At 34.1% G+C, this 27,855-nt stretch overlaps 1 protein-coding gene across 4 annotated transcripts in view; it reads right to left on the bottom strand.

Moving 5' to 3' along the window:
- The window catches only part of RYR2 (ryanodine receptor 2), a 369,436-nt gene that overhangs the window by 30,064 nt on the left and 311,517 nt on the right, over window positions 1-27,855 (bottom strand). For 3 of the 4 annotated variants that reach the window (XM_079298134.1, XM_079298133.1, XM_079298132.1), the window contains exons 77-87: window positions 26,406-26,509; window positions 25,813-25,864; window positions 25,631-25,684; window positions 17,932-18,036; window positions 16,971-17,045; window positions 15,020-15,096; window positions 13,613-13,686; window positions 5,635-5,715; window positions 4,604-4,692; window positions 3,056-3,184; window positions 1,620-1,724 (exon numbers count right to left, since the gene is read on the bottom strand). In XM_079298134.1, the coding sequence (XP_079154260.1) occupies window positions 1,620-1,724; window positions 3,056-3,184; window positions 4,604-4,692; window positions 5,635-5,715; window positions 13,613-13,686; window positions 15,020-15,096; window positions 16,971-17,045; window positions 17,932-18,036; window positions 25,631-25,684; window positions 25,813-25,864; window positions 26,406-26,509 (945 nt within the window). Of the gene's footprint in view, window positions 1-1,619; window positions 1,725-3,055; window positions 3,185-4,603; window positions 4,693-5,634; window positions 5,716-13,612; window positions 13,687-15,019; window positions 15,097-16,970; window positions 17,051-17,931; window positions 18,037-25,630; window positions 25,685-25,812; window positions 25,865-26,405; window positions 26,510-27,855 lie in introns of all 4 variants that reach the window. The other variant, XM_079298135.1, reaches the window with a different exon arrangement.

Below are 27,855 nucleotides of genomic sequence, written 5' to 3' on the forward strand. Positions count from 1 at the left end.
GCAGGCCCCTCTTACAGACCAAAGCTATATGGCAAATTCTTAGATCTTCCCTTAGTCACACTCAACACTTTTAAAAATTGGTATTTTAACAGAATCTGAAAAACATATTAATCTATTCTTGTAATAAATATAACAAGCAAAAGAGCCCATTTCTATTCTGGTATTTCTTGCTGGGCCCCATAAAGAGTTTCCAAAAGCCAAAAGCTTGATGCCCAAGCAAGAGAGACACCATCAGTATTTATAGTGATGCATTTGGAAAGATACACTGAGAATGGCCTGTGTTTCTATCATGCCACAGAACATCACGAGTAAGTCCACACTTCTGTTTTGCAAAGTTGCTGGGCTATCTCTGAAGCAGTGGGATGAATACTGTTATTTTCTAGATTCAGTAATCAAAGATGCTGTGAAGCCACTCTGGGCACAGCTGAGACCATAAACTTGTCATTACTGTAAAAGCAAATCTTGCCAATAGCCACATCATATTTCATAATCAACACACAGCTGCCATGTGTTTGACTCACTGTCAGTAACTACTTAAATACCTCCTCCCAGTTTGCTTTAGTGGAACATGAAGAAACCACAATAGCCTTCATCATGGCCTACCCAAATATTGGCTATTTAAAAATTCTTAAAATCAAATAAAAATGTTTCAAAACCAGAATGGTATTTACAGGCACTTTTAAATGCACTTCAGTAGAAATGCAATGTACTTCTCTTGAAAATCAGGTTTGACTCTGAGGCCATTTGTGGGAAAAAGATTTTTATTTCGTCATGAAGTGGACCTGTAGCCCAAAGTCCATAAGTGTAAGCAAACTTTCATCCATTAAGTTCCAAGGGCAGGGGAGAAAAATAATCTGAGCAAGACTAATTTATGCACTGAATACATATATGGACACCTTTGGAGCCAATAAGGAAATCTGAAACCTCAGAGACTTCAGAACTGTATTTGTTAACAGTAACACTTTCACAAGCATATGTCAGTTTTCTCTAAAAATGCCCAGTTATGTAAAAAAATTAGAATCAGTGCATTCAATTAAAATGTGTAATTCATTTAAAAATTTAAGAGATTGAAAAATATACTGCTTAAGGATAGGATTCCTTGCATCTAATTTTCACACTCTAAATTTAAACTGTCTGTGCCAGTCCCCCTCAGTAATTCTACAGCTTATGAAACAAGTACTCACATCCAAAAGAAATTCACCCATTTTAAGATCTGACTACTCTCTACTAAGAGTGAAAAATAGATGCAGACGTGTTGAACTAGGGTTTAATAATGATGAACTAGGGTTCAGTGCAGGAGCCATCAGCAAACATGATGGGTTCCACATAAAAAGAAACTGCAGAAAACACTGTGAGAGAATTTTGGTCCAAAAAGACCAGAACTGAGAGTTCTTTCTGAATATCAGTGATATGCTTTGTACCTGTGTCAGAGATGCAATTACAGGCCTGCTGCTCACACCTGCTCTAGTTTTGCAATTTATTCCCTCAGTTTCATTGTATTCTATCATCTCTGTCTTTCATTTTTCCTACCAACTGTTGCTATTAATGACTCAAACATAGTAGTGTCTGTTTCAAAAATGCTAGTGACTTATGAAGGAAAAAGTAAAACATAAAGATACCTGAGACAGCTTCATCTGCATGTGGGCAAACACATGAAGGAAACCAACCACAGCATCCCACAGCCTGCTGTGTGCCAGACTTTGCTGATTCCCAGTACATGGCCCCTTTTGTTCAGGCAACAAACAAAGAAAAAAGAAAACCAAAGTTTGTTTGCAAGAAATTCAACAAAAACAGGAAGAAGTACACATAAGTGCATAGCTTGGGGTTGTTCTTTAGAAACTGCTATGAGCTATTAAAAATATCTAGAATTATGTATTTAATTAGACCACTTACTTGTAAACAATGCCTACTCCTAATAACTATTCTGCCTGTTTCAGCCAAGTCTTAATATATTAATATAATAACTCCAAAGTGTGCAACTGTTTGTAACTTTAAACAACAAATGGTACAAATCTTCAATCTGTTTCTTCTTCTTCTGTAAATCAGGAAAAGCCTTAGAGAAGGTTAATGCAAAATTCCCATAAGGGATTAGAGAATCAGTTTCCTGATTTTTTTCTTCACCTAGCACATTGTAGAGCACAATGATAGAAAAAATATTTCAAGAAAATTCTAACTGCTGAAAAACAGGACCACAAAAGCTTTTTAAGCCTCAAAGGATAACAAATAAAATCTCTACCAGATAAAATCACTACTTGAGACTTGAGAAATATGTATACATTAAATATATTTAAGCAAATGCATATAAGTCGCCTCTTCTCATTTTCATTCAGTGCTATTCTATCATATTTCATCCTCATGAAATGTAACATACTATTTTCATAATAATTTTTTTCATCTGAAGGAACTGATGTAATAGACACCTAACAGTCTATTGATATCCTCTCTAACCTACTTATTATATGCAGAATCCTAATATTTTCAACTTATTTACACAAGCAATTAATACAGAACTAAACCACAGTGAATTATTTAGATATCCTGGAAGAACTGCTATATTTCTATTTTGACAGAGTTGATCCCAATATCATTTATTTCTGCATCCACCTCAAGTGCATCTCTACAATTCTCAAATATAAAGTGTGAATTCACCATTTCAAACATAGCATTGATGCCTTAACACAATCTAATTCCTGACAGAAAACACTATCTAAAGTTATATTGACTGAGTAGCAGCCATGATCTGCACTGAAATTAGTTTTCTCAGTGGATTAAAGGTAAAACCCTTAGCAGTCAGAATTTTAATAAATTTAATAAATTTCAAGTCTAAGTTTTAATAAATTGATAAGATTGCAAAAGAGTACTGATAGATGTCACTACAAATATACATACAGTTGAACATTTTGCTTCATATATAAACAAATACACTAAAATAATGTTGAAGAAGAAATGCATCTATATTATATTTCTATGTTATGCCTAGCTACTTTATATTTTCATGCCAAAGGTATGATGAATTTACTTTCAAGTTCACAGAATTCTAAAGAAATTCGTTTACCTGGATATATTCTGTGAGTGTATTGAAAACTTGTTTTGCAACCTGGATGGCTTTGGAAAAATTTCGTTGTCCTTGTTCATCAATAACATCCTTCCCAGAATAATACCAATAGAAATCACTGATGGATTCCTAAATAAAAGAACAGTTGTGAGAAGCACAAGGTGATTTTGTGGCTAAACTGGCTCTAAATGGATATTCATCAATATAAGAAAAAGCCTATTTGACAGTTCCAGTTCTGAAAATTATTTAGTTTAGAAAGGCTTTAAATGAACCACCCAGTGATTCAGAAGTATTACTTCAAGAATTGTAGTTTCATCTCAAGGGAATCAATAAGAAAACAACTACAAGGAAAGAAATAACTTAAATACCTCACAGCAAACTTCAAAATAAAATAAATTAAAAATTAGATGAGTTGGTATCTGATCTTAGAAATACAACCACCTGCATTATGAAAAGGATTGCTCAGTAGTACGGCCAGGCTGCACGCCATTCATTAAACAATGTCTCTTTATACTGTGTGCTTGACACTTAGTCAATAGTGGGAGAAAATCTTGCTTTGTGTGCACAATTCCTCTCTCCATCTTCCCTAAAGGCGAGCTTATTAAATTTTCAACAAAGTAAGCAACGGAATGAAAAACATTGTATTGTCTCTACAACTTCTACAGAACACGTAAAGATGGAAAGCAACGTTAATAGCAGCAGCAGTGTAAACAAAAAAAAGAATTTTCAAAGTCTGGAATTCTCAGAGCAAATAAATGAATGGCTAAAAAGAACTTAATTAGATAGCTTTAAAAAAAACAACACAACATAATATAGTATCACATGCAATGATTTTCAGAAAGAAGAGAATGAGAGGTAAAAATCAGGAACATTTATCACAAAATATGTTTTCACCCCATTCACATGCTAGAATCTGGAATCAAAGTGTATTTTTTCATTACTTTCTACTGTCTTGTGACAATGAAATGTTTTCATATTAAAAGGATTTGGGAGATAATTAAAAATAGATGATCGAGAGAATTTTATTCTAGCCTTCTGCAGTTTTTTTTCCTTTAGCCTTTTCTTTCCCTCCTTAGAAAATGTGCTGTTCTTATGCTTCACTCCATTCCAGCACGTGAGCGTTCACTCACAGAGCAGCCAGTGCTCAGCCTAAATCAGAACATGGATGACAAGGCAGCTGTCTGAAACTGAACTTGAGCAATACAAAATGCTTCTCACTCACAGGGTAGTTTCAGTAAACACCTGGCTACCTGTGCTCAAGAACACACTGAGTGTGCCCCCACCTCCTGCTTCTCTCCTTGGACAGCAGCCTCCATCACATTCCTGAGGGTAAAGGCTGAAACCATTTCACATGTATGTTACCTTTGACTCACCCAGTACAAAGTGACAATTCTTAAAGAACTGCAACCACTAGAGAATTTCAGCCTTTCTCAACAGCTTGGGCTACTGGGACCAGAATAAGTATGATGACAAATAAATGCAATCCTCTAATCAAACTTGTATAGAAGTAAGTCATATTTTCATCTACTTAGCATATAAATTACTTACCTGAACTCTCAATAAGTAATCCACAGTAGAAATGATAATATTAACAGTTGTGTTGTTACCAGTCTGAGTTCTCAGGTAATTCTGAAAATCTAAAAATTTAAACAGAAGTTTAATTTAAATTTATTTAAATTTAAAACTACTTCTGAAAATTAATTTGATTTACAATGATCTAGAAAAGTTTACCTTATAGGTATGGATTGGGTTTTCTTCTCTTTGTTTTTTTGGGTGGTTTTTTGTTTGTTTTGTGTGTGTGTGTGTGAATAAACCATTGTGTTTTAACATCTTATTGCAGAGATCACATACCAGTGAACTTCTGAAGCCAGAAACTTGCTGATATATTTCACCTCTACTTTAATGTATTTATGACTAGAACTACATCAATCAATGCAATTACACTTAGAATATATTTTGTTAATTAAAAAATTATACAAATCCTGATAACTAAGTCAGAAATATGTCTAATGCCTAAAAAGGAAAAATACCTCTTTTTTTCTCTTTTCATTGCTTGAGTATGACAGAGAGAACACAGGGAAATAGACTAGATGATAAAAATACACTTAAATTATCAATTTTTAATGTGTTCTTTTCTATTTAATAGATAGGTTATTTCTCCAAGAAAAGTATTGTGTACATAGGGACTTCATATGTAACTCTAACTAGTATTAGCAGGAAACAGTGTGCTGCAGAAAGCAGATGCATGCCAAAGGACAACTTCCTCCTACATTTTCCTCTGAATCTTCCATGTCTTGAAGTTATAAATCATAGATATTTTCCTACAGAAATTTAACTTTCCTAGTAGGCCAAGCTCCAAACCCCATTGTTTTGGAAACGATTATCTTCTCGAAAAAATTACGGCTGTTAAAAAACACTGTCACCTTAATTCCACTTAAAGATTTTCCCTTCGTGTACAGTCTAGCAGCTTTTCTCCCGTTCATAATATTTTATGAAGCTGCCAAACCTTCAATAAATAAGAGCTGTTATCATCAGTTAGCATCACCTTGATTTGGCTGCCTGGCAGCCTGCCCACAAACCTGAATTGTGTCCTTCACAAAGCAACTGAAGGAAGCGGAAGAGGTCACAGGTGAACTCATCATCCTGCATCACCTTTTCTCCTGTAGAAAGGCCAGATGGAAGAAGGTTATCAGTCTGCCAAGTAACACCCCACAGCCCCTGAAGAAAATCTTCATAATTAATATTAAGAAAGACAGAAGGGGAGAGAAAATTTATAACCACCAATCTATCTGAAGCACCTATGACTTGTGCTTGGCAGATAGTTATTTGGTTATTAAATAAAAAATTGAATTTCAAAACTTAACTTTTGATTTATAAATATGGCAGCATGAGCTTGGCAACATTTTACAAATAATTCCTGATTTACATTCTTGTTTGACTTCACTGTGCATGGAAGCTGTGCCACATACAAAGGTTAGGGTTGAATCAGTTTGGTTCCCATTCATCACAAAAGAAGGTACTTAAAACACAGAATGAGATTCAATCAATAGTCACTCCTCAAATATACTATTTGATTTTAAAATATTCTAAAACAACCCATGAAATTTACAGCTATATGTACTCTCCAGAACCATTTAAACTGAAATATTTGAGGATTTAGTACCTGTCTGCTGCTGACACAAAGTGGACATTTTTCCTTTGACGAAATAAAGCAATAAATTTATAATGAATTAAGACCAAATGTCAAAATGCTTTACTGAACTAGGCCCTTCAGTTAATTTTCTGGTAAACATCTAATATCCAAATGAATAAAGCTTCAAGCCTTCTTTCCCCCCCCCCCCCCCCACAGGAAACAGCATTCTAAAAAGCCCTCAATTAGTACATCATTATGTCAAGTACATCAATACATCCAGTAAACTTAGTACAGGGACATGTGAAGAAGAGAAATAACCATTCACCTAGGAAAACAATCTCAAATGAGGAAAATGTACAGCAGCTTATAAAATGACACACGAGGACAACACTATAGATGTTAAAGCAATAAAGGCCACCTATGAAAAGTAAGAAAATTTCCATATAGAACCTTGGAGAAATATTTTTGACTATGTATGCAAAGGCAGTGGTCACAGAAACTTGTACTACTTAAAAATATACATAATTTGAATATTTAACAAGCCCTATTTGTAAACAAGAAAAGGAGGGATATTAAAATGTAAGCAAACTGCAAAAGACTTTGAAAGAATTTTTCTTTGAGGGGATACAATTTAGGCTCTACAAAGACAGAATCTTTACTGTGTGAACAGGAGACCAGAAAAGTGAGTAAAGGCATTAATTTATTTTTTATATTTAGATACCTTAATTAAATTAATGATTACTTCCATGCTGCTCCACTGGTAGATAATTCTAATTCTAATAGCCACATTTACAGATTACTATATTATTATAATTAGGTTATCACTGTTTGGGATAGATTTGACTATGATCAAGTCAATTTTCTTCCTACTAGATAACTGAAATGTAAATAGTACTCAGCACAAGTTGGAGTACACATAGACATGATCAGATATTCAACTTTTTATAAAGTCATGAGCAATTATAATTTCCAGGTAATGGACTTCTCAGTCCACAAACTGAATTTTAAAGTGAGAATCTTCAGTACACTAGGAATAGGAATCAAAAGCATTTTGAAAACCAATATGAATATTTTAAAGTACAAAATTTCACACTTTTCTGTTGCCCTCAAGACAATGTTTGGTATGAAGAGCATGCATCACTAAGGCATGTGCCAATGTAATTTCTTGTACCATAGGGAAAGAAAAGATGCTTTTCCTCCTAGGCCTAGATGTGTACTTAGGGCAGTCACAAATAACACTTTGAATGACATTCCATGACATTTTTCTCAATTGAAAATATAACTGCCAGGCAAACAGTTTTTCAGTCACAGGAGACTGAAAACTCTTTTAGCTAATTAAACAATGAAAAAAATTACTATTTCTGTCAGTGCTGATGAACATGTACATGCAATACATGCCCAAAATGGCAAAAACAGGAGGCTGCTGGGCTCTTAAAAGTATATTATTTAACATTACACGCAGGTTTAGTCCTGCAAGAGAGATTCATATGCTGCTGGCCAAATGCCACAGTAGAGATTTCTCAGGGTAGGTTACTCTCTTCTTTTTAATTTAACTGAACTCTTGTTATGCTCAAAGTTATGTGTGGGGTCCCATGCTTTGTTGAACTATGTGCCAAAATAAGAATTACAGAAAGCCAAATATATGGTGAAGCCTGTATCACACATGTAATGCTTGTAGCTTGACTGCTGAGATGGCAATGATTTTATAAAATAATTCATCAGGAAATTTACTTGGAAAAATCAAACCCATGAAAGGCCCAATTATCTATTTCTTGTGTATTAAGGCACCACTGAATCAAAGCCATTTGGAGTAATAAGACTACAAAATAAGTTACAGTTTAATCTTTTTGACCTCTATTTTTCTTTTTCTCTTAGGAAGTAAGATATTCCAGAACAAGAAGAAAAACAAATTTCAAGTTAAAATGTTTTACAGACTCTGGCTTTCAGTACAATTACTGGAATTTTTATTAAATAAATTACATTCTTATTACTGGAATGGCCTGGAAGAGTCTTTAAATTAGTTCCACTGTAAATAAATCACAACTTTAACATAAGTTATTGCAAAATTCTTCAAAATCAGAAGATGTTAAGGTGCATCATTGCACAAAAGCTGAAAGGTCTGTTCCTTTAAGAAATACTTTTACATATTTTAAAATTAAACAAAAAAAGCCCATCTCAAACTATCTGGACACACTAAGATTTGCAATGCCTGGTTTACAATTTTACACCTGATCAAAATCAGACTAGAACCAATGTTGGAATTATCATTCTCAGATTGTACTTACTACAAGCAGTGCCTCACTTCCACCTACAGAACTGAAATGGAGATCCATTTCTTTCTATAAAATTCAAGAGAGCAACCTTTGCTGCTGTGCACACAAATTCATGCCAGTTCACACAAAGATTTGCAAAGAATGTACTTACAAACATACATACTACATAAAGTATGATTTAGGGTGTTATGAAAAAAACATATTTTAATTTCTATTGATGTTAGTTATATTCTGGCAAATAGGTGCTTAGAAGTTAAAATGCTGCCATTGCTCATGCTGTATGTAAATGGTATGTCTGTACACAGAAAGGCTTTAAGCCTGTAGCTTTTACAAAACTGGTAGTTTGTGATATACAGGAACAGAATGTATCATGTGAAGGAAACAAAAATAAAATTAAATGAAAAATTAAATACATGGGGTTATTTTCATTGAAAGTGCATGTGCCAAAATTCAATGATTCTCTCCCTCTTTCTTGATTTTATTTTTAAAATCTTCAGTGGAAAAGATCTGACTTTATTACTACTCAGAAACATGGGGTCCATATGGAGTACATATTACAGAAATATAAAAATACTTTCAGCTTTCAAAGGGGAACAGGATCTTTTATGATGGTTGTGAAGAAATAGCAAATCTGTCCCATGATAAAGCAAGTGAATTTATTCTTATCACAAGATCCAGACAGTATTGGTTTGGACTGTGAAAGCTGCACATCTTTGACTTCTCAACAATCTAATTCAACTAAGAAATGCAGTTGTCTCTTCAGTGAGTGAGGTTCTCTGAAGATATTGAAGTTCCCTTTTAAATGCAAACAGTGATTCAAGTGCAGTTTTATGAAGGTGTAAAACACCTCTCCAATGTGGGCTACGGTGGATTAAAGAGAATTTAAGCATGTACTTTAAGTGTGACTAGGTAGGTGAAGGCCAAAAGCATATTTATTAATTCTACATCAATAATGGCTGAAAACAGCCCTGATGTGAACCCACAGTACAGCTAATTATTATGTCACATGTACTTCTCACATTGGTAAAAGTCCTTTGTGAACTACTGTCTCATTCTAAAATTGTATTTTATTACAATAAGACTTCTGTGAACTTACAGAGAAATTAAAGAAAGCCATGATAAAATATTAAAAATTTGAACATCAAAATAGAGCTTTCCCGAAAAAGGGGGAAAAAAGGAAAAATAATCTAAGTGTAAACTAAACTTCTTAAGTTTTGTACTTCATATAAGTAAAACAAGTATTTCCAAAAGAGAAAAACATTGCACTTTCAAGATTTTTGTGACTCAGAGTGAAATGGCAAGGAGTATGAGTGTTAATGACAAACCACTGCAAAATAGTATTTCTATATGTCTTTGATTTTGAACCCCCCCTTTTTGGAGAAGGAAACAGAACAATCAAAACAAAATACATACAGAAGAAACAACATTGAGTACGCCACAAAAACAAGTAAGAAACACATTTGCTAAAGAACCATCAATGTTGTTACCAGTGGGGGTTCCAGGGTTTGGAAAGGGAAGGTAGTACCAGGCAGAGGAATATCAGGACAAGGCACTTACGATGTGGACAGCACAAAGAAACAATTGGAATAGAGCAATAAATTTCACATCCATGTTGACTCAATAAAGGGCTTTCTATCTATTGCTAAGGTTGGCATGGGACCAGAAACAAGAACTGCACATGAGGAAAATTTGACTTTATTCCCATAAGTTTCAAATGTTTTTCTTTGACTTCGGAAATAATCGTTTCAGGTGTGGGTTGCAAAGTCAACGACAATTACTCATGAATGTGCTTCTGCAGCCAATTCAGATGGAATGAGAAACAGGCAAAAAAGCACATTTTACATCCCATCATTTCCTTGGGAGTTAGTAAAATTATCTTTAATTGAGGAGCATTTAATTAGTCATAGACTAAGCATCTTTCTCAAAAAGAACCCAAAGCAAACAAAAGAAAATCTTTCTCATCTTTGGTACTTCCTTTGTAGTATTTACAGATGTTATTCACAGGGTTGCAGACATAAGAGCTCAGATATCCTGTAAAATCTAGGATACTTTGAAACTGCTCACTACAGGAGTATCCCCACAGACACACTGGCTTGGCTTTCTTAATGCTATCAGGTATTAATACCAATACCTGTACAGCTCTTATGTAAACTACTATTCAATTAACTGAAAAAGGTGTGCTTCATAATATTAAAAAAAATATATATTATTTTAAGGTAGCATATTATCAACAATAATGCAACTTTGAAAGGGAAAATTACAGTCTTTTTTGGTTAGATTTGGTTTTCTTTTGTCTTGGACTTTCAGTAGCTAGATATTAACATGTAGGAAAAGATGGTATTTGCAAATATTATCCCTTTGTGCCAAGAAATCTTTGACAGAGTGATTCCTGTATCTTGACATTGCTACTGCTCAGTAACAAAGAAAATAAACAACAAAAAAATTATCCTAATCACTGTGGAGAATTTTGTTAAGCTGCCAAATAGAAAATTTTGACTGAGAAAATAAATAATACACCAGATCACCCTCCTCCCCAACATTAGGCTAATGAAAAGACATCTGCTGTTGGAGTTCATTGTTTCTGCTAACCAGGATACACATTTTGTATTTTAAATTCTCTTTTCACATGGTGACATGAACATCTCATGGCAACTGCTCCTACAAAGCTCTTCCTTTACTTGAAGTAAGGAAACTGTGAGGTATAGCAACCATAACACACCAAGTAGCTTTCACAGTAAGGAAGAATCACCTGCAAACAGTATTGTTTCCTTTAAATTAGCAATGCACCACCTCTTTCTTGTATCAACTCCTGACTGCATTAGATAAACCTAGCCAGTGTCAAGTCCTCTCCTCACTAACCACCCTCAAATCCTCACTGGATCCACCACTGATTTCCTGTGCTTGCACAAATCAATGCAGCAATAAAGCCACATCCAATACACAACAAAAAGGCTACAGGAGGACTAAAGCACAAGGCTTTGTGTATGTATACATTATTATTATTTTTCCTTTTAACATTCATCCAGCGCAAATACTGGGCTCACTAAAATGAAATCAAATTTTAAAAGAACAGAAAAGAAAAGTATAAAAAAGCTTGTTGCTCTTACATCTACTGTGTCAGTCACTGTGCAAATCCTGAGAAAGAGAGGAAGACCAAAATGGGAAGGTTTGATGTGTAAGCCAAGAATTTTAGGATGAACAATTTTAATATTAACAGAAAAATCACACTAGTTTATCATTCTTACAGGAAAAAAAAAATAAACAAAATCTAGTGATATTTAGGAGCTGTACAGTGCTGACACAAAGCTAAGAGCAGGGAAAATAAGGAATAGTCAGTTGTTTTTAATAATTACCACGCTCATGGGTGATGACTGAGGAAGGGAAGACAGGACAATTAGTTCAAAGAAAAAGAAACAGGAAAAAAAGAAAAAAGGTGAGAATTTGTTTTAGCAAATACAAAATATAGTTAGTATTTGTTTTGCCAAAATTAGTTCTGTACTAAAAGAGAAACATCAAATAAACAAAATGAAAAAAAATCCCTCAAAGGAGGAAGCACAAATATACTCTTAAACATCAGTAGAGTCAATTATGCAGCATTTAAATATTTATCTATTTATTTATTTGCATGCAAAATCACTCATTTCTAGAAACAGAGGGAGGGGTCAAAAGAATGAGCCAGTATCTTGAGAGTCCAGTTCAGAATCCAACATTATGAGGAAGTTTAGTTATGTAATGGCAGAAATGTTGTCCAAAAGAACAAAAGTTGTGCAGAATAATCTTCAGTAAAATATGACAGATTTATATGCCAGATAGTTGTATACCAGTGCTCAATTTACAATCTTGTAACTGAATTTTATGTACATGGGTTCATTTTTTTTTCACTCATGTAAGTTTAGAAAGATTTAATCTATAATTTAAACTGTGAGAGCACTTTTGGAGAAGCAGAATTTTTGACTGGCCTTGAAGTCATTCAGACAAATGTAATAGTTAATGAAAACTATTATTTAAGCAATTGAATATTAAAGAAATAGGCCGCATAAAAGACCTACGGGCACAAGGGACAATGAGATATGCAGTGTTGCTGGTATGAATTATGATCCCTCAAATGCAATAGGGATTAATACAGTCAAGCTTTTTTACCTTGCTTTTAAGAAAAACCATGTTAAAATGCTAGGTCAATGTAGGATTTAAACATAAAAACGCACTGTAACAATTCCTGAAGATAAGGGAAGAAAATGTGCTTTGGTAGCTCTATTAACAATGTAAGAATGAACTTAATGTATCCAGACAATCACAGTAAGGGAGTAGTAGAACTTACTATCAAACAGAAGGAAGAAATTGACAGTGAACTAACAACACCAAGGGTGGAAAGCCAAATTGGTTCAAAGTCAAAAGTAGAGTGAAAATTTTGCAGTATTTCCCCAAAGACAAATAGAAAAAAATATTTCAAAGAAACAGCTTAGCCAGACTTTTTCCACAAATCAGATACATTTCCCTTAGCCTCTTACATTTAGTTTATGGCTTAAGTAAGTGGTGTGGTTTTCAGTCTAAGAAATAAGGTGGGAACTTTTAATTTAATTTTATATTGAAACTGGTTGGGGACTTCTGAAACATTTTATATGCATAAACACTGCTGTTCATAACTGGAATATGTTTTCAATATTGCATATAGCATCTTCATGTCTTCAGAATGATGAGCAAGTCCTCTGAGACCATTCTGAAACTCAACACAGCTAATGATTTACTGTGGACAAGGACTGGCTTATGGTATGTCAAATAAATATAAATCACTTTTAGGAACCTGTTTTAGCTTCAGCCTCTAGATATGTATTTGCACGGTTCATGGAATCATAGACTACCCTGAGTTGGAAGACACCCACAAGCATCTTCAAATTCGAAATCCTGGCCCCACATGGGACACCCTAAAATCCCACCATGTGTCTGAGAGTGTTGTCCAAACACTGCTTGAACTATGCCAGGCTGGTGCTGTGACCACATCCCTGGAGAGCCTGTTCCAGTGCCCAAATACACTCTGGGTGAAGAATCTGTTCCTTATACCTAACCTCCCCTGGGTTCTTTCAAAGTCAGCTTGCTCCTGCAAAACTTCAAAAAGGTCATTTCAAATGAAAATTTCTGCTGAATCAATAGTACCTGATCCCTCTTCAGTCACCATGCCAAGGCCTTCTGCTTTGTTCTGGCGCTCAAACGCATTTAGGTCAAGAACACTGCAGTGAGAAAAATCACATTTTTCCTGTGATTAATTAAATGTATTAACTTTGTGGAAGTTAAAAAGGATGTGTGATTTCATTGAAGTTTACAACCATACTAGTATTAAAAAGTTACATCTCATTGGCTTGATATATGTGTCTGTTACAAGATTCACAGCCTTAACCTGCCTTTGCCCTGAAAGTGACCACAGAATTCATCTCTGTATGACTGACCAAAAAATAAGGGGATGTATGCATTTATGATATACATACTCATTTTTATGTCTATAAAGAAACCAAGTTATTTACTACTTCTTTATTGTAGCCCAGCTGATACCAAGCAGCAAGGTCCATTAAGAAACTACCATTATTAATTCCACTTAGTGTTTCTCTCCCTTCACGTCCTGACAATCTGAAGCTGACAAAAGGGAATATGTATTCAACTAGCCATACTTAAGGAACATAGACCTCATATATTTAATTTGTGAACCTGTGAGCTTCTGCTTTTCAGGGCTTTGCATGTCATCTGGCCAGGGATAATTTTTCTTCAAAAGCAAAAATGGTTATAAAAGTCAGGAGAACATAGAATTATTACAACACCTCTGCTGGCAAGAAACCTCACTGATTTCAAAATGAAACTTGGCCACAGACAGCATTAAGAAAAAAGAATACATAATTAAGAAAAAGGAATACATAATGTGATACTCTGGACATAGCAAGAAGACTGAATCACCTGATTCAGGGAGCCCCTTGTAGGCCTATGTTTTAGGTCCATCATTTACTGATATGGTTTATTCTTGGAAATTACTTATAAAACATTTAAAAGCATACATTCATACATAAAATAAGCATGAATGGACAAAAAAAGTCATAGTATCATTTCAATTTATTAATTTATTAGTATAAATTAGACATTCCATTTATTTCTCTAACTTCTAAGAAGTCCTATGAATAATTCTAACAAAGTTGGGTTTTCCCAAAATTTTTATGATTACTTAAGATTTATTATTATAATTATTACACCTGATCTCTGCAGGATTACTGGGCACATCCAGAGTTAAGGATTCACCACTGAGGAATGCTCCTAACTCTGGGGTTGTTTTCTGCCATATCTCAGGTAGACTCAAGTTCCATAAATACTTTTGAGAAGAGCTTTCTTACAAAGGTAGATCCATATCACAAAGATTTTCACACCATGAACACCACCCCATCCTTTAACCCAAATATAACGCATTACAATCCTCAAGAGCTGTTTGTAAGCTCTTGGTAGAAGATCATTCCAGAACTATAAATACCATGGAATAAAATATAAGTGCAAAATAATAAATTTTTCAAATCGATACTTTCTTACCTACAGGACTGCATAAGACCAGCAAGGCTCTGGAAGAACCCCACATCCTTTTTATCCTTGAGGTAGTCAAGCATTTTCTGCAGCAAACACAAACAATTTACGCAGAGAATTAATATCCTCTTTCTGTGAAAACCTAGGTAATTGAAAACTATATGGATTCAATACTATTAGGGATGTTGCTGTTTGGAAATATCCCTAATATTTAAGGGCCTTGCAGAGAAAAATCCAGATATCAAAACCAAAAAGAACATTTAATGCTCATGTATTTTATAGAAAAGGTCATACATTTTGTTTACACTTTCCTAAAGCATGGAAAATAAAGATAGTAACTAAAGTCAACACAGCCAGAAGAATTTAGTGTTTAATATAAATGCAATCTTGCCATTACTAGGCTAAAATTTGTGTTGACACTATTGTTTCAACACCAGATAGGGCTTTTCATAACCTCAGTTTGTTTTAAATTATTTTAGCTGCAACAGCCTGTTATTAGCAATTTGAGGATATTTAAAAATTTTTTAGCTTTATTATAATGTGTAATAATTATCTGAAAACAGATTGCAATACCAAGAATATTTTTGAGTGAACAGTGATTCTAGAATGTAATGCATTTTTGTGTAAAGATACAAGATGACACCAGAACTCTCAGTTGTGAAGAAAACCCACAATGCTAAAGGTCAGTCTCAGTAGGAAAGTTACAAGAATTCATGTTGTGAATGAAGTAAAACTATTTTTGCAAAAATAATAGGAAAGGTGGATAAAATGGTGAGCACATGAGCAGACACTGTTGGCAAAACACATCAGCATAAACCAGGTAGACCCAAGATTACAGAAAAAAAATACCCCAATCAACAACATTATACCAATCAAAGCAAAGAGCTCCAGAGGAGGATGATGATAATGACTTTTCAAAACCAATACTGTTCCTCTCCCCCCACCCTTCCCAAGGAAGACTGAAGGGTTGATCTTAGAACCTAAAGGAAAATTGGAAAGTTGAGCATAACACCAGAAAAAACAGGTAGAAATGAGGTGACTTAAAAAACAAGAATTCTAACTGCATTACCGATGCTTTGATGTTATAAGTATGTAATTTGACTAGTAGCATTTCTAGTAATGTAAAAATACTAAGTGTTTCCTGCATTTTGATTCATTAAGACTTTAACAAATTATTTTTTAAACTAGATTGTAGAATTACAAATTTCATTATTTTCCTAATTTAATATCATGACATCACAAAGAACTGGCAGTGGTTCGAGCAAATAATTTCTGCACTATTTGTAGTCTTTCATGTCAATTCCTGGCAATGACAGCTCCTGAAAAGAATGTTATTTTGCTTGCATTCAGCTGGTTCACTTAGAACCTTAATTGTTCCCAGTTGTTTGTATTCTTTAAACTGTACTACAATAATTTAGTATAAACCCTTCTCAACACAGGAATCTTCAACAGAACAACAGAACATTGAACATGTAGGATTCTTCTAATGTATCAGATTTGTGCACTGGGCACCCAGTTATCTTACATTAGATTAGTTATTCAGGATTTCCTCTGCTTTTATCAGCAAGAGTCTCCAGTACATAAGCTAAAGACTTCTGAAGCTGTGCATTGCTTATTTTGGTGAAGACTGGGGTCAGCAATTTTGCTCTACTAGCTATAGGACAATGGCAATCTCCCAAGAAAGCTCTCCTTCCCAAAGAATTTCTACAGAAGTAAATGATATAACATAAAATAGCCCCCTTACACCTGAAGTGCAAAACAAATCTCTTTTAGCCTTGTAAACAAGTAAGAAATACCCACCAAAGGTACTTTTGTATACGATTTTATCCTGCAAACAAGAGTAAGAGGATAAACAGTGTGTGACAAATAGTCACACTACTTAATACGCTGGTGCAGTAATAATGACCATGGTATAAAGACCTATACTGGCTAGAATGGGTAGAAGAAACTAGTATCTTACCTGTTGAACAGTTGAATTTCCTCCATTTAAGATGGCAATTCCTAGCTTTAGGGTAGCTGCAACCATTGGCCCCATCTCGCCTTAAAAAGATTTTAAAATATATTTTTGGATCATATATAAATTTAATAATGTTTTATTAATTTATTTATCCATCAATGAATTGCAAAACTGACCTATTTTTCCTTAATTTCACCATGAGTGCCTATGGACAAAGTGTAATGCACACAAAGTACACAGAAGAAATAAGATATAAGGCAGGAATAACTGAGTTCAGTGAATATAAATCATGCTTCAATCACTAGAGCTTCCAATAGCTGATTTAAGGCTGTGCTCAAAATGATAAGCTAGCTTTCAAATTTAAAAAGGTGTCTCCTCTGCATGAAAATCTGGTTGTTTTCTTCTGGTTTCTTCAGAAAATGACAGTGACCCAAGCATTTAACTACAGTAAACAAAATTTGTAATTAGGAATTTTTAAAACGCCCACTATTGTGGAAACAAATCACAAAAGAAAAAAATGAAAGCATAAAACCTTAGAATAAAATAGTTTCTAAGGGAAGAAAGCATCGTTTAAACTTCTGAAATGTTTTATCAAAGCCTCTCAATAAAGCAGATATTTTGTGAATACGAAATAACAAAAGGACTTAAGTCCACACCTACTTCAGAACGGTACACATTCCAGAGTTTGAGGGCTTTTGTCACTCAATGCTGCTAAAGCTGTGAAGTACTTCACGCATCCTCAAAATTAGCACTAGAAAAATTAATTATAACTACAAAAGAAACAATTGCCTTGTGAAAATTACTCATGATACTTCTCTGGATTAGCTGTCAAAAATCTAACTTTTGAGTTCATTTTGAAAGCAAACCTTAGAGCCAAACTTCTGAATGTTTTGCCCAATGAAAAACAAAATCATTTCAAAGTTCATTATAAATAAGGTATAAAATTTAATCCAGACACCAAAACCTTACCTTTACTTGCACTGATTGTCTGCAGAACCATCTCAGCAGCACCCCGATCATGCAGCCTGGCTTGTTGATACAGAAGTTTTTGCTTTTCCATTTCTTTTTCCTGAATAAAAATTCCAGTCATTTAACATGAGATTTGAGTTACTACCAATTCCCCAAAGGTTCTTGGTTTTCTCTTAGTATATGGGCTCTATGGCAACATCATGAACCATTTTAATACATACGATGCTATTGAACAAATAATTAACAGGTTCAAGTAATAATCTCCACTTGGTATTTTTCTTTAAAATGTTTTTAGCAGTTTATCTGGAAAGAGTCATCTCAATTGTGAATCATCAGGTTAGTTCAAAGCCCACATTCATTATATATACTGCATGTATCAAACTTGCACTTTTGTGCTGTGTTTTTGTACAACAGTTCATACTCTTAATAATCTTCTATAGTGTGACCATAACTTCATACTGCTCAGTATGTGGCTGTTGAGTTGTAAGTTGTTGCTGAATACCAGAGTAAAACAAGCATCTCAGAATTTTTTTCAAAACACATCATTATATTATAATATAGATTGTCCCCCTACTAACAGAATATTTGATAGAATATACTGTGCTTTTATATTTTGTATTCTCTAGCGGCAAGAAACAATACTGCATGGCGTTGCTTGAGCAATGGTGAAGTTTCTCTTTTGTAATTTAAACTACTACCGAAAACACAAAGAGCATAAAGAGCAAACATAAAGGCACAGTTAATTCCAGATGAGTTTTAAGTTTCATCAGGTAAATTGAAGTTTGCTGGAGAATTGAGTATGACTAAGCAGTATAAGTTGCAAAATGGAAGTTGCATAGAGCCCTATGACAGTGAGTCTCTCAGATGGCGTGGTATAAAGCTTACTCAAAAGGAACATGACACAACCAGTTAGTATCATGTCCAAAAACACAACGCCCAAAACATGTATGACCTAGAAGCAGGAACAGCTGCAGCAGAAGTAGCCAGAATGACAGCTTTGCTGCCATAAACTTTCCATCCAAGTTACGGAAAAAATACATTGGAAGATGGAAGAGGTTTAAAAAATGAAGGCTTGCTAAATAGAGGGCATGAGTAATAAATTAAAAAAGAAGAGGTAAAAAAGAGAAATATGTTCAAATGAATGAAAAATAAACCTTTAACTCAAAAGCAAACCAACACAGACATTTATGCTGTTACCAGAGAGTTCTCGCCGAGGCTGGCAAATTTGTTTCTTAAATCTTTGATAATATCGTGCTGCGGAAACAAAATTCATCAGGGTTTTTTTTTCACACTATTAGCTCTCCTGTGGTTAAATTGTATCTTTCTTTTTGCTTTAAATTATGTGACAGATCTAGATGGAGGCACAAAAAGGAAAAAAAAATGGCAGCGTTGCTTTGTATTTAGCCATGCTAGGGTTTGAAAGTTTTGCCTTCATGTTTAAACCTCTTCCTGGGACTTCAACAAAAACAAAACAGAAACATACACACACGCGCACGCACACACCACACACACAAACCACCAGAAAACCATGACACCACAGGTTCAGTATAACTACAATAAAATGCTTCCATTTGTTTCAGAAGCCACTGAAAATTGATCAGCCTTTCTTTTCTTAACTATTTCTTATTTTCAGGTACTTTTGGTTTTAGACCTAACACCCTTTCCTCTTTCTTTCATTGCAAAATTTACTCTTCACAAGCCTAACTCAGCTATACTACCGTCATGGTACAATATTTTTCGATAAGAATATCAAAGATCTGTAAGAATGCTTACAGTGAGGATGTATCTGCATAATCTAAAGACCAACTTCTTGCAATGGCAGTATAGAAGAACAGTAGGAAGAGGCATTGCCAAACAGCTTAAAATGAGAGAAGCGGCATTTCCCATGAAAATCAAGATGTCTAGGATATTAGTAAAAAAAGATACCAAAACAAGAAAACAAAAACCAACCGAACAAATCAATCCACCAACCGAAAAAGACAAGCATTTCTTTTTAAAGCAACCATTCTTTGATGATAATCCACAAAGATTATGGCTCCTTCTTCAGCTTCACAATGCATTTTCACTGTTGCACTTTCCATGCCAAGTCAATACATATATGTCATGACAGCACTAACAGGAAGTGGCCCAGCCATTGCCTACAAAGTATACTAAATTAGTAAGGTTATCCCCATTTTTCTAAGACATGTTTACTGTTTACACTGTTACCTATGCTACCAGCTCAGCTTTTTGCACTGCATTCTCTTGGTTGCCAGTTGAAGTCAAGAAAACTACCCAAGTAGTTAGCTAATGATTTGAACTTTCTGTCATTCATGAAACCATTACAAAAATAGCAAAAATACTTCACTAAAAGAAACATTTTAAATAATTAAACAGAATTTTAAAAATAAATAAATAAACCAAAAGAAACACACCCCGCCCCCCCAAAAAACAAACAATGCCCAATGAAGAACAAATCTATTTTATCTTGGATGTTTTCCACTTATATAGGAAAAAGTTAACCACTTATAAATGAACATACATGTGTTCTCATATTACAGACTTTTCCCAGAAACCTAGCAAACCAAGGAAACTTTAGAATCATACTCTTGGTAAACAGAGACCCAAATATTTTCTACTTCATTGTGTTTTTTGGGTTTTAAATCATTATGCAACCATATGCCAAAATACGTTGGGCAAAACCACGAGTTTTATCTTGATTTTGTAGGCAACAAACTTTCCAAACCTAAAGAGAAGCTTTAACTGGTAAGTGTGTCACTGACATTCTTTAATTTTCTTGGAATTCATACAGAGGCTGATTCTTGGAGGCTTCCTTGGAGCTAGGACATATGGAGAGGTTTGTTTGCTGCCACTGCTAAGCTCCAAAAGATAGACTGCTGGCATAAGATTGTACTTTTGCAGAGTGTTCTTTTTTGGATTTTTTTTTAAACAAAATCATGAAAATAAGTTAAAGAGAATAAATAAAAAGATGTAAAGAACAGAAATTGCTTTCAACTCAGCTATTAGAAGATGATAGCTTCTCCTTTGAAATGAATATTTTATAATTTTCAAGGCTTCTGTTTAGTCCAGAGAACTAATCCTGTTGTGCAGGTCTTACACTGGCAAAACATCTGTTCATTTCAATGTCAGGCATGCATAAGTATAAGCTATGTAATTAAAATACCAAGTACTCATGCATAATACTTCTGTATCTTTTTACATATACATCTTTATATGTACTTTAAACCTTTTGAGTTCAATATATGCTGGTTTCTGCTCTATAAATAAAATTGGATTTTTCCTATATCACTCCTTTTGGACTACATCATTTAAGCATCACTGCTTTTTGCAAGGGGTTTGGACTCAAGAACCTCTAAAGGTCCTTTCCAACCCAAACTATTCTATGAATAAATAATTCTGTAGTGTTGGGAGTGAAATCATATATTAGATTCCATACAATCCATTAAATATAGGAAAAACTGATGAAAAGCACATTTTTACATAGTCTGATTGGAATGTTTACTTTCTTAGAACTGATAAATTGAATATGGAGTCTGAGTTTAATTAATTTAATAAATACTTATTGTAAGTATGTGGTATATGGACACTCACTGGTTTATTCAGGATTTGTGACAGTAAGAGATAAAGGCAACCAACTTCAAAGGGCTGGAGCCTTATGAGGTTGCATTATTTGTATCTACATAAACTTGAAAATTTTTGTCTGAGGTAAGTGACAGCACAATGTATCATTTTGCCAAAAAATTGGTGAATACAGAAGTTTATCAACAAAGTTGCTACCAGTAACAGGAATGAAAAGAACTGACATAGGAAGCCCTATTCTCCCATTTATTTTCCTGTGAAGAGTCAATTTAAATCAATTTAATAAAAACTAGTTTAAAAATATGAGCTAATTTTTCTCTTTCTTTGAGTTCCCATCCTACACGTACTTAGCGCACATTAATATGTAGGAGTGACTCAAATGCAGAAAATTATTTGCATTCAGCTAGTCAAACAGTTTGATTTGAAAGAATTTCCTATCAGATAGAATCAAAGGAGACAGTGACACCAAGTTTATAGGGAGTCCATTGAGTCCAATATAATAAAAAGTTAACTTGGAGACAAAGGGGAAGGGGCAAAGACAACTGTAGTAACTCAAAGCAAACACCAGCAGGTAAATGCTAACATACAGAGAACATTATTGTCACATCCCTATTGTTCACACTATTCACCCAATAAAGATGAATTGTACAAAAATGAGACTACACGACATAAGATATGGGGAAAAAAAACAGTCAATAAAATACACTCAGCATTTTCATCACATTCTAAGCTTGTCCAAATGTCTCTATTGCTCAGACTGTGAAAGTATTAAAGACTTCAAATGCCACACATTTTTAAAGTCCAGAGGAGCAGAAGACTTTCATCCCCACACAAACTGAACAGTCACTCTTTTCACATGCACACACAGGGTAGAATAAAAGAACTGCCTTCAACATTGAAATTTCATCACAAGACAGAAAGAAAACACAAATGTGCACACAAGCACACACGCAGCTGGTATGTACAGTTTCACATCTGAACAACTATTTAATGCCATGTATGAGGGAAGCAAGGGTTATTTCTTATTGTGCTTTTTTTCCCTTTTAAAATAACTCACAGTCACCAAGAAAAATAATTTCTATGGAGCATATAAGATTTAGTGTATGGCAACCAGATAAGCAAAGTGATAGATATGTAGTATTTGGATAGCTGAATTATTGAAATTTTAAATATAAATTATATTACTAGACTGCCTACATATTTTCTTTAAGATTTTTTTAATATGTACTTTGTGTATGCAATTAAAATACCTTTTAAATAACTTTTTGTGAGCAAATTCATCTTTCAGGATAATGCCTTTATCATATGAAGGTGGAACAGACCTGTGTACATTTTTGGAGGAGTAAGAGTAAAGTTGATTCTGATATATGTCTTCTCTCCCCACAGATGCATGGGAACCTTTTTCTTTAGTGACCTGAATGTTAATAGTAAGCTACCAAACGAAACAATCAAAATTACCTTGCTCTTTTCCATGGAGAAGGTTACAACTATTTCCCTACATTGCCATAGGAAACAATATTGGAAGTTACTGACTAAATCTCTGAATTTCAAATCTCAAGATGTCATTAACCACAGCACAAATAACTGTATTTAAACACCTCAGAACCAAAAAGTAGCTACTCCACACACCATGCCTTCTCCCAAAATATCAGCCTTGCAGCACTACCAGCAAGTGGCCTGAGTCAACAGCGAGAACTGAGACTTGTGCCTGCGTGAAGCAGGCAAGCAGTCTGCTACATAGCCATGGGACACCTTTCAGAAACAAATGGTGAGACACAAAAGGCTGTGTGAGAAATCAAGCCCATAAAAAAGTAACACTGAAGTTTCAGAGCTATAGCCTCTGTGTTCTAAGAGAAAACATGGAAGAACTAGGAATCATTTAGGGTAAGGAGTATCTAAGGAGTTTCTGTCAAGTACTATAATGATGAAGGCTAAGGACTCGGATCCAAAGGATCAGAATCAGACGTGAACTCTGATTGATGCTCTCTGACAAATATTGAAACAAATACTGGAAACAGAATTCTACCACTACATCACAAATGTGTGTCTGCTAAGATACAGAAGAAAAGTACAACTACCTTCCCTTATTAGCTGAAGAAGTTTTTTCAGTAATTCTAATTAAGTTATAACCAGAAAGAAGATAACTGATGCACAAAAGGCACGAACAGCAAAACAACAAGCCAATGAACAAGCCAAATGACACTCTGTTTTCCCCAAAACAGTACCACAATTCTACATGGCATATTCTGCATAAATAATCCCTGAAATCTGTAAAGAGCTTGCACACGAAACGGTTTTGGTAGAGATGTCATGCTGGAACTGAAATGCTATAAATGATTTTAAGACGCTTTAGTTGAACTTATCCAAGATGTTGGGCCTGAAAAATCACAAAATTAGACCCAGACAAATACACACATATTTTTTTGTTTTACCTTGCTGCGTTGTGATCCTGTCACCTTAAGGAAGAGCAAGGGCAAGGACAAGAAGCGAAATAGTAATAAGAAAAAGAAGTCCAAAATGTTTTTCTGCAGGTGACTGACCAAATACATACACAAAATTGTCTTTTGAACATATAAATACATTATTTAAACATAAGTTTCACAGCTACAGGAAAAATAATAAAATAAATAAATGAATAGGATCTTCTCTCAAGAAAAAAAAAATTGAATGCTGAACAAAAAAACCCCATTATGATTTAGGTAAGGAGCACTAACAAATTCCTTAGTGATAAATTTTTTTCTACACCTCAATGACTTCCTATTTAACAATTTTCATTAAAAGCCATGCTTACAGGTATATCTAGCAAGCATGTACAGGCTAACTGACAAGAGCATATAGGAATGAACATTCTTTGTCAATGGCAAGTCATTTTCCAGAGGGAAAAAAACAAACAAACAAAAAAAACCCAAAAACAAAACAAACAAAAAAAAACTCAGAAAAACCCACTGAAATTTGGGTTAATACTGAGATATTCACCAAGAAACAGAAGTTTATATATTGAGTATATTACTTGTAATTCAACTGGACTTCTGAGTGATTGAAAAAAATTTAGTATTGATATTCTTCACGATTTCTTTATACAGTCAAATAGGGAATATGTACTTAAATAATTCAGTGCCGTATCATGCAGCATCATAGAAAACATACAGAACATTATATTTCTATAAAACAATGGAGTAATAGTAAACAAGACCCAAACCACTCCTTAACAATCAGAATAGCACAGATAGTTTTACAGCAAATCAATCAGTTAGAATATTTAGAATTTTTTTAAGAAACCATAAAAGTATTTATTTCATGTTTCTGTGTTTTAGTAGAGATATTAAATGTAAGTACTAATTGATTTGAAAGACAAAAGAGACACTTTTTAATGTCAGAATCATAATATGCTGAAACATATTAAAATATTTAAAAAATTAAAGAGCTAATTCCCTCAGTGCCCCTCAGCAGAGACAAAATTCTTGCAAACTCCATTTTATTAATGGAAAAAGAGAGAGAGATCCCAGAGCAAGCACATGACAAGGACTCAACACTTACACTTGTAATTAACTCATTTGTATTTTTAAACGGTGATGATCAATAAAAATTCAACATTTAACAGCAACAAATACAGATTTCCTATTCTCAATACAAGCAAAAATTTTAGCAGTACCAGTGAAGTTCACAATTTATTGAGAAGCACTAATATATATGTGAACATAAAACTACTGTATGAATTACTGGTACTGACTGTAAATGACTACTGCAAAAAGTATTACAGTATCTTAAGAATCCAAACTGAAGGTAGGGCAGAATAATTTAACAGACACAGTCTGTTATGTCAGACTTTTAGAATAAGTTACTATCTGTAACACCTAACTAAAAAGTCAAATGAGATAAATATGTAAGATCCACTAAATTATTCTCTATTTAATCATATATTATGTAATACAGTGCATGTTTTTGTTTCACTAATATTAACCTGGGGGCTCATATCTGCCATATCCAGCTTGTGACATGCAGTTCACTGGCATAATAAGCTGCAGTAAGCCATGAACCAAAAAACATAAATGTCAGCTGGAAGCTATGAAATAATGTCTAACATGACAAGAAAAACAAAACAAGTATAATCTTACTTCGAAACTCTTCACTTCTTCTTCACCATCATCATCTTCTTCATCATGGCAGCTCTGATACCATGTAGAAAGAAAACATTTGCTGATAACTCGCAATTTACTGATAACACTTTAGAAATTATATCTCTTCTTCACTAACTTAATTAAAACACAAAAGAAGCAATAGGTATCAAAGGAGTTACCTTTGCCATAATGTCAGCATAAGCCATGTACAGGAAATCTTCTTCCAATTTGCTGGTTAATAGAGAGAGGAAAGGTAAAATGAGGAAGATTAGAGTCATTACAGAAGAAGTGAAGTGCCGAAATAATTTTAAACATCTTAAAATATTTTAAAATAATTTCTATGCTCATAAATAACTACAAAAGCATTTTTGGAAAATGAAGACTTGGTTAATTTATACAAATAGAAAAGTACAGCCAGCTACAAACACGGTATTTGGAAATTCATAAACACCTTCTGGTAAAGTGAATATAGTTAATTTCTAATTAGAATATGTTTCATATTCAGACTGTAACTGTCAATAGGGAACATAGACAGAAGACAGAGGAGTAGTGGGCCCTGAACACAGCATCCATAACTGTGAAAAAGTCATGTTAAAATCTCTACATACCACAAGCTAAAGAGGTTTGAGTGCAACTCAAACTCACCGTGTGTTCATACGCACGTTTTGGCCTAGCTTATGCAATCTCACTTGAAAAGAGACATACATGACTTCAAATACAGGAGTAATCTGAAAATCTGCATACACTCTGTAGTCTCTCACACCATCCCTACCATTTTTCAGTCAAGGCTGTTCGACTGAATAGCAGAATAAGTTGATGTAAAGGATCAACTCTTTTAAGGCTTTCATCTTCTTCTGGTGGTTCCTCTCCAGGTTTCTTTAGGGAAAAAAAAAATTATAAAAGTATATTCAATTATCTATAGTGAAAATGTGTTACTCTGGGCAATTTACTAAACATTAAATATTAACATATGTAATTTTGGACAACCAGGAGGAAGCAACTTCCAAGCAAAATATAACAAATCTGAAACCCGACTGTTTATGACCATGAAGACTTACAAAGATGATACCACTTGCAAAGCTTTGGATTTCCTTTCCCCATAAAAACTGACCTTCTTGCCTAGATTCTGAAAAGAACTTCAATCTTTTACTCCATTATCCAAAACTAGTTGACACCAGATGCCATCATTTACTATTATACTGTCTGTTGCTCTGTTTACCAGCTTCACCAGATAAAAGTGAGGATCCCATTTCAAGTTGTTGCTAGGTATCATGTTCACTGAGACATTCTGAGAGATTTTGAGGGAAAAGAAATACAAATCTGAAGCTTACCAACAATTTTAGACACAAGGAGCTCTATCTATCAACAATAACAATGTTGGTTGGATGTAGAATTTTAGGAGATGACAAATCAATAATGTAAAAAAAATTGCATATGATTCAATAATAGTCATATAATAACATAAATGCATAAGGGGGGGGGGGTTATGTGATTAGTTTGCTTTCAGTTTTAGACAGCTCTAGTTTGCTTTCCTTGAAAGAAAAATGTAGTCCTAAATCCTATAATGACAATGATCAAAGCAGTGTTCTGAAAAGCATCTATACAAACCTGTCCTCTGACTTATCATCTGCCAAAAGACATTTCAGAAAGCAAGTTTTGCCTATCAAGTTACTAGCAAAATTGCTTCATCCAGACACTTTTTCTACAAAGAATCTGGTAGTTCAAAGAAAATTGGTTGCATAAAATATGCCTACTCTTCCTCCTTGTTTTCATCTAGCTCTGTACACCAAAATACAGATAAAAAGAATTCCATGCTTTGATAAAACAGCCCAAGTAATACATTATTATATTGCCCTTCAGTTGACATCTATGCACAATTGCTGTTTCATATGCCACTCCTTAATGGCCATACAAGGATAATTTCAAATTTTTCAGTGTGTGATAGTTTTTACAGTATCAATAACAAGACCAGAACAATTATGGATGTCTTCCCCTGCTCTTTAATTCAATCTCTTTTAGAACGTTGACCTTTCTCTTTAATTAACTGGCAGTATTCTGTACTTCATAATGTTATCAGCCAAAATATCTCCCTAATGCTATAAAAACTGATGAAACAAAAGGGCAGAAGTTGTGTTAGAGTGTCACTAGTTTACACAGATTTATTGAAGTTAAATGGAGGATCAAATTCACCAATGACTGAGCTAAGTAGAACTCATTATTAA

Source organism: Erithacus rubecula (assembly GCF_903797595.1).
Source record: "Erithacus rubecula genome assembly, chromosome: 2".
Classification (NCBI taxonomy): Eukaryota; Metazoa; Chordata; class Aves; order Passeriformes; family Muscicapidae; genus Erithacus; species Erithacus rubecula.